The 18,093-nt window shown below is 39.1% G+C and overlaps 1 protein-coding gene across 2 annotated transcripts in view; it reads left to right on the top strand.

The window, feature by feature from the left end:
• The window catches only part of LOC309716141 (replication protein A 70 kDa DNA-binding subunit-like), a 50,941-nt gene extending 34,187 nt beyond the window's left edge, over positions 1 to 16,754 (top strand). For both annotated transcript variants that reach the window (XM_082549776.1, XM_082549775.1), the window contains exons 14-17: positions 8,185 to 8,361; positions 8,506 to 8,613; positions 8,731 to 8,817; positions 15,993 to 16,754. In XM_082549776.1, coding sequence (XP_082405902.1) covers positions 8,185 to 8,361; positions 8,506 to 8,613; positions 8,731 to 8,817; positions 15,993 to 16,094 — 474 coding nt within the window. In that variant the 3' untranslated portion in view covers positions 16,095 to 16,754. The remainder of the gene's footprint in view (positions 1 to 8,184; positions 8,362 to 8,505; positions 8,614 to 8,730; positions 8,818 to 15,992) is intronic.
• Positions 16,755 to 18,093: the final 1,339 nt, after the last annotated feature.

Here is an 18,093-nt window from a genome sequence, read left to right as displayed (position 1 = left end):
TGCATTTAGATTTAAAAGGGAAATAAAATAAAAATCACTGATGGTTTACCCAAATAGCAGCCAATATCAGAATAAATTTCAGGAATGGGGTGGACGAGACTAAAGTAAGATCCATGGACGCCATTAAAATGTTCTTTGCAGTTAGGATTAGGTGACTTTGTTTTACAGTCTTTGATTGTTTTATGTTTTATTAACTGTTTTATGAACCACAAGCAGCTATAGTGCTTGCTACATTGAATGCACAGTGTGAGATCTGCAGTGAATCTGATCAAAATTAAACCATAAGGTGTTAAACAGCAAAAGGGTAAATCTTGTTGTTTGTGTTGCAGTTTTAGTTTGATTTCTGAGTCAGTTCTTTATGAAAATCTTGGTAGAAAGCAGATTGATATGTGAGTCAGAAAATCCTTCTCTCACTCAGGCAGCTGGCTACTGTTTGAAGAGGAATGAAAGAGACCCTGTGCAGATGATGTAACATCAGCATAGCTACAGTACAGCCAAGGTTGATAACAGAAAATCATTCCGGCGTTGTAAGACAAGCACTGTAAACATTGAGTTTTGGCACCAGCCCCAAAAAATCAAAGAGTTAAAGCTTTAATGCTTTGAAAGTTTCCAGTCACACAGGGACAAATCCATCATGTTGACGGACTTTGACGTCAGGAGTGTAATGCTGTTTTTAAATTTTTTATTTCTTAACTTTAACTTGCTTGCTCTTGTTACCTTCACAGTGTGGATTGGGCTTTCTTGAATTACGTATACAGTAGGGGTGCAACAATACTCATATCGATATTGAACCGTTCGATACAGTGCTTTTGGTTCGGTACGCATATGTATCGAACAACACAAAAATTTTTATTTATTTTATCAACTTTTCTTCTGACGATGCTGTCTGTGTTGAGCACTCACTGGATCTGCGTTCGACTACTTCGCCTAGGCTGCACTGTCGAGTGCGGATCCACTGAGCGCAGCGCAAGCTAGCAAGACAGAAGCTAAGCTCGTTGCAACATGGCAACTGCCTCAACGCTACCCGAAATTGAACCTCCCCCACCAGAGCTGGCGTTTGGTACTATCTTGGTTTTCATGTGAAGTATGACCCTGAAGGTAAGCGCGTCATGGACAAAAGTAAAACAGTATGTCGGATGTGCCACGCAATGCTCAATTTGTGAGAACTAGTGCGTTAGCACAGTTAGCTTGTTAACGTGTTGACACCGTCCAGCCCCACGCACGGGGCGATCCCTGGTAACTCGTTAACGGAGATTTGCCGCGTTATGGCGTTAATGTCATTTTAACGAGATTAACGCTGACAGCACTAGTGGGAACACAACGAATATGACTGCACATTTACGCCGACATCATCCTAGTGCAAAGACAAGTGGAAGCAGACAAAAACAACAAGCAGGCATGCTACAAACTTTACCCGAGTCATTTAGACAGCCGTTAGCACATGATTCTCCTTATGGGGACCTGATAGGTTTAATATGCTGCTGAGAATATAGACCAGAAGAAGCGTATACTATAGCTTTTATTTTGGAAAGAGCCATTTCTCTGTAATAAACTCTTTTCCAAAGATGAGTGATTTCTCGATCAGATAGATTTTTTTTATTATTATTATTTTGTTGTTTCAGCAACATTAAATTTAAAAACTGTACTTTTGAGTTAAAATATATATTTATAATTTTAATAAATGACAAATTAAAAAAGCATGAATATTTTTTTGTATCGAAAAAATACCGAACCGTGACACCAAAGTATCGAACCGAACCATGAATTTTGTGTATCATTGCACCCCTAGTATACAGCTGCGTCTGGAGAAATTAGAATATTGCAAAAATGATTGTGTTTTGTTTCATATATTCTGTATTCATTACACATGAATGGAAATAAATATAGTGATATGTTTATTTAGGCGATTACAGTTTTTAGGTCATGAAAATCCAAAATGCAGCATTACAGAAAGTGTATCCTTTGGTGTAGTGCATTACATTCAACTGCAGTCACTTGGAAGACTGCTGACTTAGCAGTTTTCCAGATGACAATGCTTGACCCTCCACAAAGAGAGTAAGCTACATAAGGTTACTGCTGAAAAAGCTGGCTGTTTGCAGAGTGGTGTACCAAACCGTATTAGTGAAAAGTTCATTGGAATGGGATGACAAGCAAGGAGTTTATTAAACTTCACCGAAACAATCTGCAAATTTAATTAAACTTTAATAAACTATCATCTTGTCTTTATTTTTAGTTAGTACATACCTTAAACACTTAAAGCTGTAAGCTAATGATAGTTATATAAGAGCAGATGCATGCTGGTGCAATAAGCTGTACGTTTTACGTCCAATGGATGCACGATCTGATTAGTCGACTAATCGCAAAAATAATCGGTGACTAGTCGACTATCAAAATAATCGTTTGTGGCAGCCCTACTCACCACGCAGATGTCTTTAGGAAAGGAGGTACAACTGTTGCATTGCTAATATCAGTGATGTAAAGCCACTACTAAACCAGAGATGGCGTCAGAAGGAAAAGGAACTGGAGTGGTCCAAAGTCCTCTTTTTAGATGAAAGTACATTTTGCATTTCATTTGTAAATTAAGGTCAAAGAGTCTACTTGAAGAGTAAGGAGGCACAGAGTCCAAGGTGTTTGAAGTCCAGTGTGAAGTTTCCACAGTCTGTGATGATTTGGGTGCCATGTCATCTGCTGGTTTTGGTGGAGGTTGGTCAGGTGTATTTAATCAAAGTCCAAAGTCAATGCGGGCGTAAAACAGGAGATTTTGAAGTACGTCATACTTTGCCAAAAGCTTTGCTGACCATGTTATTACTGTGCTTCACTGACCAGCCAACTCGCCTGACCTGAACCACACAGAGAATCTATGGGGTATTTTCAAGAGGAAGATGAGGAAAATCCCAAAATCCAGATGAGCTGAAGGCAGCAAGCGATCTGGACTTTAGTAACACCTTAGCTTTGCCACAAGCGCCACTCCAATGCAGTAAAAGGAGCCCCAACATTTTTTATCTAATCGTGGAATAATAATCTGAGATACTGGATTTCTGAGCATTAAGAGCTGCAAGCCATCATCTTCAAAATTAAATTAAAAAAAGGCTTGAAATATTTCACTTTGTATGTAATTAATATGCAATGTAATACACTATATGAAAGGGAAATTGCTGAAAAATCAGGAACTCACAAAGTGCAAATAACTGACAGGGAGTTAGAAAGGAAAAGTTACATTTAATTCTGAAAACAAAAATGCTGTATTTTTTTCCCTCTCCTGTAAGAAAATAACCAGAATTTCTTTTAAATTCATGTCAGAATTCATACACAGCACAGCCGAGTCTGAATATGGTCATGCAAGTAAAGCCATTATCACTGAACTGAACCCACAAAATGCACGATGAAAGCAATCCTTACTGCTAAACATCACAGGATCATAATGTGATTGAAGGCCTCTTATTAAAAACTATCAAAGAAGCTTTTCTGTAAACAGACATGGTTCCAGCGATTTTTAGACCTGACTGCTGCTCAGCCTCATTTAAATGTAAGCATTTAGACAAACACAAATCCACAGTCAGTCTTCCATTCATTGTAAACAGAGCAGCTGTAGGCTGTGCCTTGCTATGACTTCATGGATTAGAGTCATGCTTCTCTTGTTTTAGCTGTGGGAGGGAGATAGCGATGCTTACGTATTAGCAGTAAAGCCAAACGCCATTGGATGAGCACGCAAGAACCTTCAAATTGAATGTGTGCCATTTTAAGAGGTGTCATTGCACAGAATTATCAACCTTTTGACCAAAAGCAGAGTGCATCTAAATGTGATGCGCCACTCCTAAAATTTCTAATTAATGAGATTTAGTTCAGACTAGTCTGCCTCATTCCTCGCATTTAATTGGAAGCCACTTACGGGTAGCTTCAAGATCAATGTCGCTTCTAATAAAAATTTCTAATTATGTTTTTTGAGGTGTGGGAAGCCTATAGGGCATAACATTACCAGAAGGGATGTGGCACAGATAGAAAATGTGGGAGACTGAGAGCTGATGAGTGGAAAAAGGCAGGCAGAGCCACTCAAGCTACATGTCACTTACAAAGCTGCACTGAGGGATGTTTTTTTTCTTGGGGGAGGGCGGGGACCAAGGCCACAGAAGAAGGTGTAAAGAAAGTAGTGAAGAGTGGACTGGATAGAAGTGACAAGGGTTATTAAGAAAAGGTAAAGTCAGGATGAGGGTTGAAAGGTGAGAAATCCCTCTTTTTCTTGTTTTTCTTATTTTTTCCCCTCTTCTTATCCTCTGTCCTGTCCTCTTTTCTGTCTTCTTAGCTGTCTGCCCTGCGTACCACCTACTGATTCTGTAATTGAAAGGCTTTAAGAAGCTTGTCTCTCGCGCACTCTGAGGCTGCGGCTTTGGTTATAATAATGGAATTCAAATCATTAGCTTATAGTTTGAAGGAATCTAATTTGACATTCTACCTGTTTTCCTCCATGTAAGTGTGTGACTGTTTGCGTGTGTGTGTGCGCGCACACAGATGCAAGCATACAAGCTATTTCTAATTAATGTAGCAATGTCTGTGTTGGGGTTTGGGGACAAGCATTAAAGTTGGCATGTGCAGCCACGTCAATTATGTGAAGTAGATTTTCACTTGGTTGCCCTTCCACATACAAATTTTAATTGCATTTAGGTGCCAGAAGGTGACACAGGGATTTGGTGTGATAAGAATGAAAACTATTTTCAGAGCTATGTGTGTGTGTGTGTGTTAATGTTTCTGAATCTTTAGGTAAGTGTGCACACGTATTTTTGCATTGTAGTGTGTGTGTTTTTATGTGCAGCGTTAGTCATGCTACTCTTCCAGGCGCTCCTCAGTGTGCTTAAGGTTAAGACTTTGCCCCAAGGCTTTTGTGTATACACTGGAATACTGAGGGAGAGAATAAAACACAAAGGGAGAACTGGAAAGATGATGACAAATGCAGTGAGATTTATTTAGAGTGGTCTAGTTTTGTGGGAATCACTATGGTTCAGATCGCGATGACCTCTATCCGCTCATTGTCTGTAGCATCTGCCAACATTAGGAGTCCTCAACAACCCCGTGCTTTCAAAAAGCATCCTGTTTTCTTTTCTCTTGTTACGTCCACCCTTCTACCACCTTCCCCACTCATCGCCTTCCCACCTCTCCAGCCTTCCAGCGCTCCAATCTGCCCAAGTCTGCAAAACGTGATGAGGCAGGCGGAAAATGGGAGTGGAGTGTTGAGGGGGAGAGCGCTGTTGCTAACGGGAGGAATTCTCCTAATTAAAAAAAAAAAAAAAAAGCCTTACTAAGTGTTCAAGAGGGGTTCTTGCCGTGTGGCATGTGTACTGGGTAGATGGATGGGTGGACAGATTATGAGGATGTGAGTCACTGTTAGCTAGAGGGGGAAAAAGTGTCAAAGAGCTCCAAGTCTGACTGGCAGTATCTGTAGAGGTCATGAGGACAGAGGACATCATCAACCCTCTCATGAGTGACGCTGTGAACACAATGGCCTTTTCACATTCCATGCTCTTACTAAACAGTTTACAGCGAGTGTGGGCTGTATAACGAAGGAACAGCATTGCTCTGTCAGCGTGTGTGTGTGTGTGTGTGTGTGTGTGTGTGTGTGTGTGTGTGTGTGTGTGTGTGCACACGAATTTGGCCGGCATCCTAGAAAGAGTCTTTGATAGACTCATTTAGGCCAACATTAGTAATGAGTCTGGCCCAGCTCTAGCTTGTAGTTGTTGTTTAGAATGCATTTTAAAGCATTTCATTTTAAATTCTGGCTTCAATTCCAACATCTTGTTTAAGACCTGTTCTCCTGATAGAAGAAATACCCTCTGGTGAATCGAAGAAAAAAAAATTTCTGTGGATTTTCCAAGCATGTGCAGGTATATCACATTCATCACCCCGTGCTTAACCGCGTGTATGTTTGCATGCAGGCACGTCCACGTGCGTGCCTTTTCCCAACGAGATGCTGTTCCTGTGCTGTGTGCATTCTTTATATTTATATTTATGGAAATCAAATGCCGAGCGTCTCCACAGGATGAGAGAATAGCCTTTTCCCCCCATAGAATTAGCATTTCTTTCCTTTTTAGCTGTTGATTTTACCAGTGTGAGTTCTGCCGCCTAAGGAGCTAATATCTGTTTAAATTACAGCAATATCGCTGCATTTTAATTTGATGCTGTTTGACTGTGTACACTTTAATTTAAATTCCTAACAGAAAGAAGTTCAGCTCATTGTATGTGTATTGCAAATGCACAAGTTTGGGTCTTTGCATATAACCTTGCACCGCAGCCGTGTGTATATGTCAGCGTGCTTGTGCGCGCGCATACATTAGCACATTAGCACTATTTCAAAACTAGAGAGGAAGAGAGAAAGAGATCCGTCTCATCTTGCATTTATTATGCAAAGAATTCTCAAACTCCCTCTGCTCTCTTTTTAAACAGTTCCAAGATTGTTTGGAAGTCAAATAGAGATGTGTAAACAGCATGCATCTACCAGCTGGGCCAACTTGTTGGCAACAGCTTTACAGTTGATGCCAAATTTGATCTGAGTTTATTTTTATTTTATTTAATATTTCTCTTTCACCCTCTTTAAAACTGTCCGCTCTGAAAGGTCCACTTTTATTCCTCTCGATCTCACATTTCTTTTGGATTTTATCGTTTAATTTCATCACTTTTAAGTCACGATTTTAAAAGTAAGGCAGCTTAAAACACAAGAAAATACCAAAAGAATACTTACAATGTTTAGATGAAAACAACACATCCACTGAGGGTTATTCACCTGGAGCGCTGATGAATGTTTCTTTTAATGTGCTGCTCAATATTAATATTAGTGCACTCCTTTTTTCTTTATCAATTTAAAAATCACAAACAGTAAAAGGGATTGTGCATCAGTGCTGCTTTATAGAAGCTAACTTATTTTTAGCTTCACTCTTGATTGACTGCGTGATATTTGCATACAGATTTTGGTATTTGTTGAATTATTCCACTCCTGTGTTCTGCTGTTTTTTGTTTGTTTGTCGTTTTTTTAAATGCTGCTCCTTTTTTATTGAAAGATTACATGTTCAGTTCCCGAATGAGGTAGCAGTCCATGTTTCCTACTGATAACTTGTTTTGTGTAAGTCTTGTTTACGCATCAACACTGCACAAGGGAAAGGTGCACCACCTCTTCTCTGTCAGCTAAACCTTCCTCAAGCTCTTGTATGGGAGGTTTGTTTGTCTTTTGTGGTTAGCTTCAGTTTTAGATCTTTTGTCAGCTGCCTTAAAGCAGCCTGCAGTTGTTAATTGCTACCACAAAATGTAAGGAATTATAGAATGACAAAGCACTGGAAATGTCATCAGCTGTCAGTTTGTAATGATTATTGTTGACCTGTCTTATAAGTCCTGTTGAGTCAGGACTATTTTTATAACTTTATGAAAGAACAGTGCATTTATATTTACAATTATTTGTTTAGACTTTTGTTTCAAACTTTTGTACAGATCTGTTTTTTTTCAGTGTCCATACGCATACCTTTAACTTTAATCTTGGCTCAAGAGTCTACAAGATGGTGTAACAGTTTTATTCAACTCTAGAACTCCAAAAAAAAAAAAAGCAATCAGATGGCTTTGCTCTGAAAGCTTGAATGAAAGGAGGCAAATATGAGCCAGCTACAAGGACGGCTACAGTTAATTTCTTGTTTTAACATCTGCCAGCTCTGCAAACATTCAAAGGAGAAAGCTGCCAGTTAAACAGGAAAACTAAATGATCCATAACACTGGCACTGACTATTATTCTGCCATGAGTTCCTTTCTCCTCCAGCTGTATGCTGTCAATTTGCCATATTTTTACTGACACCGACTTAAATTATGCTTTTGAGGACTGGTGTTAATTAGCTGGTGAAACAATGCTAGATTGTCTCCCGGTTCCAGCAGGAATAGTTTGACTGTTGCAAAAATTGCACATTAAATGCAAAGTTCTTAAAACAAGTCTCGGGTGATTTGGTTGATTTGCCACATTCACATTTAATATGGAAGAGTAATAGACTGAAAAATATAATAGACAAAATGCAATTAAACTGCTGCTGGTTAGCACAGCACCTACAGATTAACTGCAGCTTCCGAGACAATCCGATTGCAGCAATATGATTTGGTGTTTATAGCAATCGAGCTCAACCCCTGTAATAAGATAAATATGTTTTTGTGTTCCATTTTATACAGGCACAGTATTTCAGCTGCGTGGCGACAGTGCTGTACATTCGTAAGGAGAATTGTCTGTACCAAGCTTGTCCATCTGCAGACTGCAACAAGAAGGTCATCGACCAGCAGAACGGGCTGTACCGCTGCGAAAAGTGTAACAAAGAGTTCCCCAACTTTAAATACAGGCTCTTACTTTCTGTAAGTGTGCACAGTGCACATCAATAGTGGTTGTTATACATACTGTGATGAGAATTATTGTAACCTACATGAATATGCATGACCACACATACACATATAAATAATCTCTCGCCCACTCATCATCTCGGCCTGTTCCTCTCTCAGGCCAACTTAGCTGACTTCGGGGATAACCAGTGGGTGACGTGCTTCCAGGAGACAGCTGAGGCCCTGTTGGGTCACAGCGCAGAAACTCTCGGACATCTCAGAGACACAGTAAGACACATAGGCGGACAAGAAAATTGCCTTTGCAATTTTGCCAGAAGGTTTAACTGTAAAAGACTACTTCCTGTGCTTCCTGATGTTGTATTTCCCTTGTTTTTTGTTTCTAAGGATGAAGCTGCCTTCGATGAAGTCTTCCAGAAAGCCAACTTCACAACTCACATCTTTAAAAACAGAGTCAAGCTAGAGACCTACAACGTAAGTGGCTAAAAACTGCTGTGCAATATAAAGTGGTACAGTGCAATACAATTTAGCAGCAAAGCAGAATATACTGGTACACACTAGTGCTCATCATTGTCCTACAAGCATTCTTTCAGTGATCCTGGAGGAATATTCAACGCTGATTGGCTAGTGTCACAAACAGCCGTATTATCGCTATATTCAACAAATACACCAGCAAGCATCTTATTTCCCCAATACAGCAATAATAGGCTTTCAAAATGCACAAAAGGTTTGCACACAAGTCACATTGTTGTAGAAGTTAGTAAATGGTTTATCCCCTGGGTCAGTTTCACAATAAAAAGCAGCTACAATACACAGATGTGTTTGTGTGAGCTGTTTCTTTTATATGACAGCGACCAATTACAATTATGTAATTGTTTTGGGAAATTACAACATTTTCTGCTTATCAACTCCACAGCCACACATGATAATAATAATAATAATAATAATAATAATAATAATAATAATGGATACTAATCAGGAAGCCTTTGGTTTGAATCCAAACCCCTCCAGTCCGCATGTCGAAGTGTCTTTGGTGCTTTGATACTTGTATAAAGCCTAATTATTAAAAAATTATATAAGGAAAAGCTTGTAGTTTTAGCAATGGACGGTATTTACTGATCAGCAGGATCCTTAAGGATGAAATTAAAAGAGGCAATATGAAGTGTTAGTGCTGACATAAACCACAATTTAACCAGCTGTGTTAACAAAGGCTTCATTTACCCAAGCATAATTGGCACTTTTCTTTATGAAGTCACGTAGAAATGAACAAATTTTCAAATTCTCATTAATGTAAAGACATATAACAGAAAAAATATTTCTGCTTAGATTAAGGGAACATGCATTATTTTTGTCAATAATAACCTATTGCAGTGCATTAATGAATGATCTGCATGCCATTCATGAGTTTGTTAAAGCACTCATCATCAGATATTGTCTTCCAGTCGGTTGCACTGCAGACCCAAGCATGTAAGGCTACATATGCACTTGTGGTGTGAATGAGACATGGCGGGTCCAGGGATCATAGGTTTGAGCCATTTTATTCAATATTTGTCACACCACAACACCCGCCAACCCCTGAGTCCCCGTGTTTTTAACTAGGCGGGCGTGATTAAGGATGCCGTGCAGGTGTGTCCGCCCTCCCTGCATGGCACCGCAGACCACGCCCCACCACAGCAGTATAATCACGACATGCTGTCAGTCACATAACATGAATCCGAACTCATTTCAATTAGTATAAGAGTGACAGGGGAGTTGTTTTATAGCCAGTGCACTTTGGATAACAGAAAACAAATACAGCTGTGAATTCATTTCTCTTAATTAGTCGCTAATTAGCATTTAGCTATTGTCTTTCTAAGCCTAATTAGCGTAATTATTCAGAGTCTAATTTGCTGCTGGGGCACATACCGAGAGTCTGAGTGGAATGATTGAGATGTAGGATGAGCTCTGAATGGTCTGTGTCCTGACCTCGAGAAAATCTACAAGGAAAACTATGCAGAGTTCATAAACCATAAAGCGAGGAAAGTCTAACTTCACCAACAATAATGTTTATTTCAGTAAAGTGTGATCTTTATGTAGAAAGCGGAGGAAACTGTTTACGCTAAATGTCAGCATATCACGTCTACTTGCCAGCCTGAAGTTAGAGGAGCAAATAGAGGAGGCTGCAGTTTCCATTATATTGAACAATGCAGACGCTTTGGTCAGAACAAATAGCATTTTGATGATTTTGCTTTTCTTGCAGCCTTACCACCGGTGGGGCTTAAAATGCCGTCCTCAGGGCTGCATTACAGAAGGAGTCATAGTTTTTCAAAACAAACACTACTTCACCTTGGGAGTATGAACATTCTGTGTAATTTATCCACTGAGAACCATCAATGTCCAAAGGAAATTTCAAGGTAATCTGGGCTCAAATTGTGAGACAGAGAAAAGGGGAGTCATCGCAGTTCAGAGGGCCCTGGCTGGCAGCAAATGGAAATGAAAAATTGAATATGTCAACAGTGTTTTAGACACAGTTTAAATGATCTACTGAACAACTAAGCAGCTCTGAGAACAGCTAACTGAGCAATCAGGGTTTTTTTCCACCCTGAACGCAAATGCAGGCACAGTAAGCGCTTGTCATTACAGGCACTATTTTGCCATGCATGTCTGTGTTTGAGGCAGAGACTGATACAGATTTATTCATGTAATTCAGTGCTCTGGTTATTCAGTTAATTCAACAATATTAAAAATAAATGAATTGCAGCTGGCACTTAATAAAAAGAAAATCATTGATCACCTGTTAATTATGCATCAAAGGTGATACTGTGGAGAGACATAGAGCATTTTCACAACATGTTTTTTCAAGACCACAAATGCATCCAAATCAAGTAGCTTTTTTGTTTTTTACTTTTTAGGTAAATACTTATTTTTCTATTGCAGGATGTGTCAGGAAGAGTTCAAGACAAATAGGAGCACTTTTTTGATCATTTCAGTTTTCAACAAAGTAGATATAATGAGCTCAGAATAGAAACGTGTTCTACATAAGGCTTATCACTGTATTCAGACATTTTTTCCGTCTGCATTTGGCACAGCCTGCGATTCAAAACACGAGCTGTTCACTTTGTCTTTCTACCGAAGCCTTCATTCTTACACACTTGTGTGACACAAGGCAAAAAGTCCTACCGCATTGTTTTCACAAAAATAGAACAACGCAATGAAATGTCAGAACCTAATAAGATTAATGAAGTTGTAAAGTGTGTGCTTTGTCACTTGTCATAACAGAGACACGCAGAGAGAGAACGACCTGGCTTAGGATCATATTTTAAGGTTTGTCTTATTTTTAGGAACAGAAGCGAGATGACAAACTACCAGGTTTTCGACTTAACAAGCACATGTTTTTTTTGTTCAGTCATCAACTCTACCAGTGTACTATCTATCTATCAGTCACTCTTCCTATTTAGACCATTATCCTGTTTAGACAAGGTTATGATAAATTCTTTTCTTTCTCTCACAAAGGTAATTCATATTATATAATCGCCTATTTTAGGAAAATAATATTTTAAAAAAGGGCCCGGCCAGTAAAAGCATATATATTGGCCAAGAAATGGGATCTAGAAGTAAAAAGGAGACCCTTAAAACCATCGCATGAGTCTTGGCAGTACTTAGTTTGACCACCAGGGGGCAGTCCTGAAGAATGTAAGCATGTAAATAAATAGCTACACATAAGAGATCTTAGCTAAATCTGTTTATTTCGTGTGGAAGAAAAAAATGTTTCATATGTTTTAATATCAGATTCCTTAAGCATATAGGTCACCCTAACATTATCAACCTATGAAGGCCTATAATTTGTGTAGTTGTGTCTACTTTTTCTAGAGATTTGAGGAAATTGAAGGTAACGTTTCACAGAACCTTGAGTCCATCGTGTTCTTCAATCAGTTCTTGAACAACGGGCAGTGTGGCATAGCCCGTTTTTCCTGATGGGGGAAATCACTGAGTTGTACCTGGTCTATAGCAGTGTTATGGACCCATGTGGGATGCTCAGAGCATTCGCCAGAGCAGCACACTCACCAAAAGCAAACACCAGCACTGACGTTATTTCCCAAAGTAAATAGCACACGAGGGATTTAAAGGAAAACAGGACTCATCAGACCAGATGACCTCCTTTCAGTTTGTTTAAGGCTTCTTTTGTTGCGTGACGATGGGTAAGGTTAGTTTTAGGGCTGTGGCAGCCGTCACGATGTGGCCAAAGTGCTCTGATTTTCAAATCCAGCAAAATGGCTCTTTAATCCCAGGACCGTAATGTATATGGTTTTGTAAGTAAACAAATATTATTCACACATAAGCATTCCAATTGCTAACTCGTGTATATATACGCTTTTTTGTGATTAATGAGAATTACAGAGAAGCCACAATAATTGTTTAAATATGGTGATGACGGTGCTGAAGAGCATCAGTCTCTTTTAGCCCTGCTTTAAAGGTGACAGCTGTGTGAAGAATGATAATTGAGAGTTTAAGAATGAAGGTCAGACTCCCTCTGTCCCCCTTCTCACCTGGCTAATCTCTACATGAGGAAGACGTGATTGACATTTTGTTTTGTTTTTTTGAAAATTGCAGAAATTGCTTAAGGCAACTTGACTACCCCTCTGTCGGGGGGTGTAGTCTCTGAAAGCTTTGGAGTTTTTCACATTTGGCATTTAATAAATATTATATTAAGAATAGATTACTTTGCTCAAGTGAGCTCTGAAAGCAGAAAGTACAAGAAGCAAAGCAGTAACTGATAAAATTGGCCTGCTTTTATACTTTACGACAGGTATAAAAGTGGGAGACTCTTATACAGATGTTGTGATGATAAATGTGCATTTATCATCACAACATCTGGTCTATATTCACAACCAGGTAAACAAATTTACAAATCCTTCACACGATGAAAAAGTCCAACGCAGCTGGCAACAGACGTAAATAAAAATGTAAATGCTGCATTTAAATAAAGTTCTGTCTTAACTGTCTGCCGAGTTTCATTAAGGTGGTGCCTTACAAAGGCAGGAGCATGTGCAGTGAATCAGAAACTAGTGCTCCAGAACTGAGTGCAGTAAAGGCTCATCTTCCTCTCCTACACACACACAATTCACAACATGGTGAATTGGATTTACGGAGTACTAAAGAGCGCTGTTTACACATAATCTTTTAATTTGCATTTGTTTAAAAGACAATCCAAAGAAATGTGTATCTGATTTCTGATTTCGAACCAGTACTCAGATGTGATAATTAAGTTCAAGTCTTAGTCTTTGAATCTGTTCCAGGCTGGCTGATTATTCATCTTAAATATGTGTTGCTGTATTAGTGCACATATATCTGTGCTTGTGTCAGAGTCCAAGTGCATCAGTCTGAAGTGAATACATTGATTGTGTCTCATTTAATCTATTAGTGTCATAGGGGATCTGTTTTTCTTTCCCTGTTTTAACAGACAGGCCATTCAGAGTACACTCGTAACACAGCATTCACACCACATTACACTCAGACCTTTTTGCTGTCCTTGAGTGTGGAAAAAGATTTCTGAAAATTCTGAAAGAGAGAGAGAGAGATTGTTTCCAAGGAGCCAGACTTTCTAGAAACTTGTGTTCCTGGGCAATAGTTTTCCAGTGTTTTCTCGCAAATAGGCCAAAATAGTCCTTTTGACCCAAAAGTCCTACAGTAGAATTTAACAGAAGGTGGTTGGTGACCTTGTCAGAGGCTTAATTCACTTTCAGACAAGTTTTAAGAATCCTTTATCAAGGTTGCCTTGCATATACATTTTACTGGATATATGGGAAAAATGGTAGTAGGATTTATCCTATTCATTTCAGTTCCATAAAACCTATTGTGTGGATGTGTTAAGATATTTCAGTCTTGACCTAAGTGCTGGATTGTTAATGAATAATATTTCTCTGCAGGTAGTTTTGGGTTGTTTTTTTTGCTCAGTACAGTACAGCATCTTAATTATTCTCTTTGAAGATGTGGCATCAGTAAGTGTAAATGTTTATTGGCTAGTTGTGCGCTGTACTTTTGCATGTGTGTGTGTTCTGTTTTTTTTTCTTTTTGTCTACACATCCAGAAGTGCTGGTATTTATTCGTTCAGTGCACCGCCTGAAATTGAGTTAGAGAACAAGGGTGAATGTTTGGCTACGAAGTAATTGTTTTCTCCAGATGCGATTGCAGTATTAGTCTGTGCATATTAAATTACCAAGCTTTCTTTCTCTCAGTACCCTACCATTTGGAAAACCATTATTTTTAAATAAGTTGTCACCTTTTGTCAAGTGGAACCTCCGATTCAAACCCCCCTCCCCCCACGTATTGTTTAATTTGCCTGAGGTAGATGCAAATTGAAAATACGTGTAGAAGTGTGGAATCAACGTGTGAACAAATGTTCAATCCTTGATGCTGGTTATCCTAAATGAATTGCTAATTCTCTCTGGATTGAACCCTTTAATAATTATCACTGATTATGACAGAAAAGAGCTTTTGACTTTATGCTTTCACTGGAAATCATGCCATTGTTTGATGGTACAGAATCTGACTTACTGATGGTGACTCTTACTGCAAACAGTTGAGACAGCTTACATCTGCGTACACAATTATCGATCTCAATTGTTGTTGTGTTTGTGAAAGTACAAGCACGCATTCACACCGATGGGTAATTTAGAATCTCCAGTTAACCTAACCAGCATGTCTTTGATCTGTGGGAGGAGGAAACCCACGCAGGCACACCGAGAACATGCAAACTTCAAACAGAAGCTGGCCTGTGGATCCAGGAAGCCTCAAGCTACGAGGCACTAAACACTGTAGCTCTGTATAATATGGCAGATTAGAATATGTTTTTATTGATATAATTGTTATTAATATAAAGGGAACAGGTGGAACATCCTTCTTTTTGCTTACTTTTGTAAATGACATGGAAAGTGTCACCTTTCCTGCTCTGCTTCCCGCCTTGGGGCCACATAGGGTCAATTTATAATCACACAGTACATTGGGTTTGAGTAATCACACGAGTTTATGCTAAATATTGCTGAAGTCTGTGATCGTGCAGTAGCCAGTGTTTGTGTTCTTGTTTATTTTTTATTTTTTTAGTCTTGCGACAGTCAGGACTCAGTCTGACTTGCTGAATTTTCATCGTTTGAGGTGAAATGCTTAAATTCATCATCAGAGGTGTCTGGTTCCCAAAGAGAGTGCTTTGATGACAAGATTCGCTTACATTATGGGGGGGGGGGGGGAAGCCGCTCTCGTTTTCTTACATTTGTGAGATTTTCCAAAACAGAAGAAGCAGGCAATGCAAATTAAAATCAACATATTAAATACCATGTAAATTATGCAGCTCAGCTCGAGATGACTAACGACATCATGGCTCACACTTGCCAAAGGATCTGAAATTAGACCATACAATAAAATCTACTGGCCTTGCGGCTTTTTGCATAGATTTTGAGAAGAAGGTTGTTGGTACAAGTCTGAGCTGACAGCAAAGCTCTGTCAGTAGCAGGAAGTTTCAGTCCTAAAGCAGACTTTCCACCGCTTGGGTCTTAATTGGTTCAGTAGATTAATGATTATGTGCAGTCTTGAATCGTGCTGATCACAGAGGTTAAAGTTGTTGTTTCCTTACCCGATGCTGTGCACTGAACTCAAACTCTCTGTTTCCTCCACAGGATGAGAGTCGAGTGAAGGTAACTGTAATGGAAGTCCAGCCGGTCGACCACAGAGAATACAGCCGGAGACTCCTGCAAAACATCTACAAATTGGCTAGATGAACTCAGTCCCACCCATTCAAATGTCTGTCTGGTCATTAAACGCATCTTTCGCCATTCTGCAACCAGTGTCCGACTTTTTCCTACCTGCGAGATAACAGCATATCAGGCTGAGACAGGAAAGGGGGCGGCCAGTGATTCATCTAAATGGCAGCCAAACAAAAGACTGATATTTAGCAGATGACTTCCTTCACAGAGCGGAGGGGAAAAAGGCAAAAAGATCTGATGGAAGTGACTTCCAGCTTTATTTTAATGGCAATTTAACTTTGTGTTTTCAGTTTAAAGAATTTTTACCGTGTCCTGCTTACATTTTCACGTCTTATGCATCATGTAAATACTATGATTGTAGTGTTTTCTTTTTTCTTCATCAACGTGACTTATTTCTTCGGTTTTGTATTGGTGATGCTCAGTGTTAGTTGAGTAAGACGTAGATGAGTCACATTTATTTAATCTTTGTTTTTTTGTTTTTTTTCTTCAAACAGAGTCTTGGAAAAAATGCGTGGGGGGTGCACGTGTTTAAGCTGCGTTCACAGCGTGCGCCTTGTTCTTAAAAGATACCCTGGGTGTGTGCGTGTGCGCGCATTTGTGTTTGGTTTCCTTTTGTGCTTCCAAGAAATGTCAGACAAGAAAAAAACAGGCATTAAAAGGACATTAAAATAGAAAGTGTCTTTGTCTTTATCTGTGTTGTCTTAACAGGTAGGCTTACAAAACGAAAAATTGCATTTGCTGGGAGATCAGAAAATATTATATTTTTTAGAGATATTAAACACCTGGATTTCTTTCTGAAATATAAAGTTTTTCACCTCACCGGATAAGGTGACCTGAGGCAGCTGGCGTGCTTTGTAAATAATCAAATTGAAAGCTAAAAGTTTTAGGAAGGAGACGTAAAAACTTTTTTTCTTTTGCTTGTCAGCAGTCAACTGAGCTAAAGGCTGACGGACATTTTTCTGTGGCGTTTTATCTCAAGAACCAAAAAGGGCACTGGAAAAAAAAAAAAAAAAAAAAAAAAAAAAAAAAAAATATATATATATATATATATATATATATATATATATATATAATATTTTGCCTCACAGTTTAAGAAAAATACTCTCATACTGTGACTGGCGTAGCCATGAGACAGGTGGGTGAATGCAGTGATTAAAAGTCACACTCGGTTCACTGATAAATCAGGCATTTCAGTTCGAAATTACTTTCACATTAAATGTCTCTATCAATATTAGAGAGTCCTTTTTGCTCATTGAGTATGCATTAAGACACTAGAAAGCAAGGGAAGTGCTTCAGTGGCATTCCTCCAGTAAGGTGTGGCTCAAGGCCATGACACTGATTTATGTTGGCAGCAAGCTGCCTGCTCCCTCCTCTCCCAAGCACCAGCAGTAACATCTCCTGCCTGCTGCCTGCCATGTGTGGAGATTTGGGAGATTATAATGCACACAGTAATCTTTTTATCCATGTGTCAACTCTTGCCCAACTTATTCCATTATCTCTGTATGAGTTTTTTGTTGTTTTTGTTCAGTGCTCTGATGTGTCACTCTCTAATAATCACTTTCTAAAGACATAAAAATTAGACAGCGTACATTGAATGTAGTGACATTTACTAACACAGAAAGCATTTTAAAGCCAAAGTGTGAAGGGAATTACGTGAGTGATTAAAGGTTGACTTTGAGTCATACTACTTTTTTAACAAACATAAATAGTCCCACACTGGCCAAACCACTTACAGCAGAAGTGACTCCAGCTTTTGAGGTTCACTTTACTCCCAAACTCTTCCAGGTCAAATCAAATCAAGACTTTTTTTTTTAAGTATTTTGTTATTTGCTAGATTAAGTTGGTAGAGTAAGTGTAACCCTCTGTTCTGCTCAGAAAATCTAAAAAGGAGTCCATGAGATCAGAAAGTCATTTCCAACTTAAAGCCTTGCTGATGATCGAGACTTAAGATGGAGACATGTCAATCTGGAGCCTTAGCCAGCCCCAAGGCATTGTGGGACAGAGGAGGACACAG

Source organism: Aulonocara stuartgranti, assembly GCF_965226115.1.
Source record: "Aulonocara stuartgranti genome assembly, chromosome: 10".
Taxonomy (NCBI): Eukaryota; Metazoa; Chordata; class Actinopteri; order Cichliformes; family Cichlidae; genus Aulonocara; species Aulonocara stuartgranti.
This window is presented reverse-complemented; position numbering and strand designations above follow the sequence as displayed.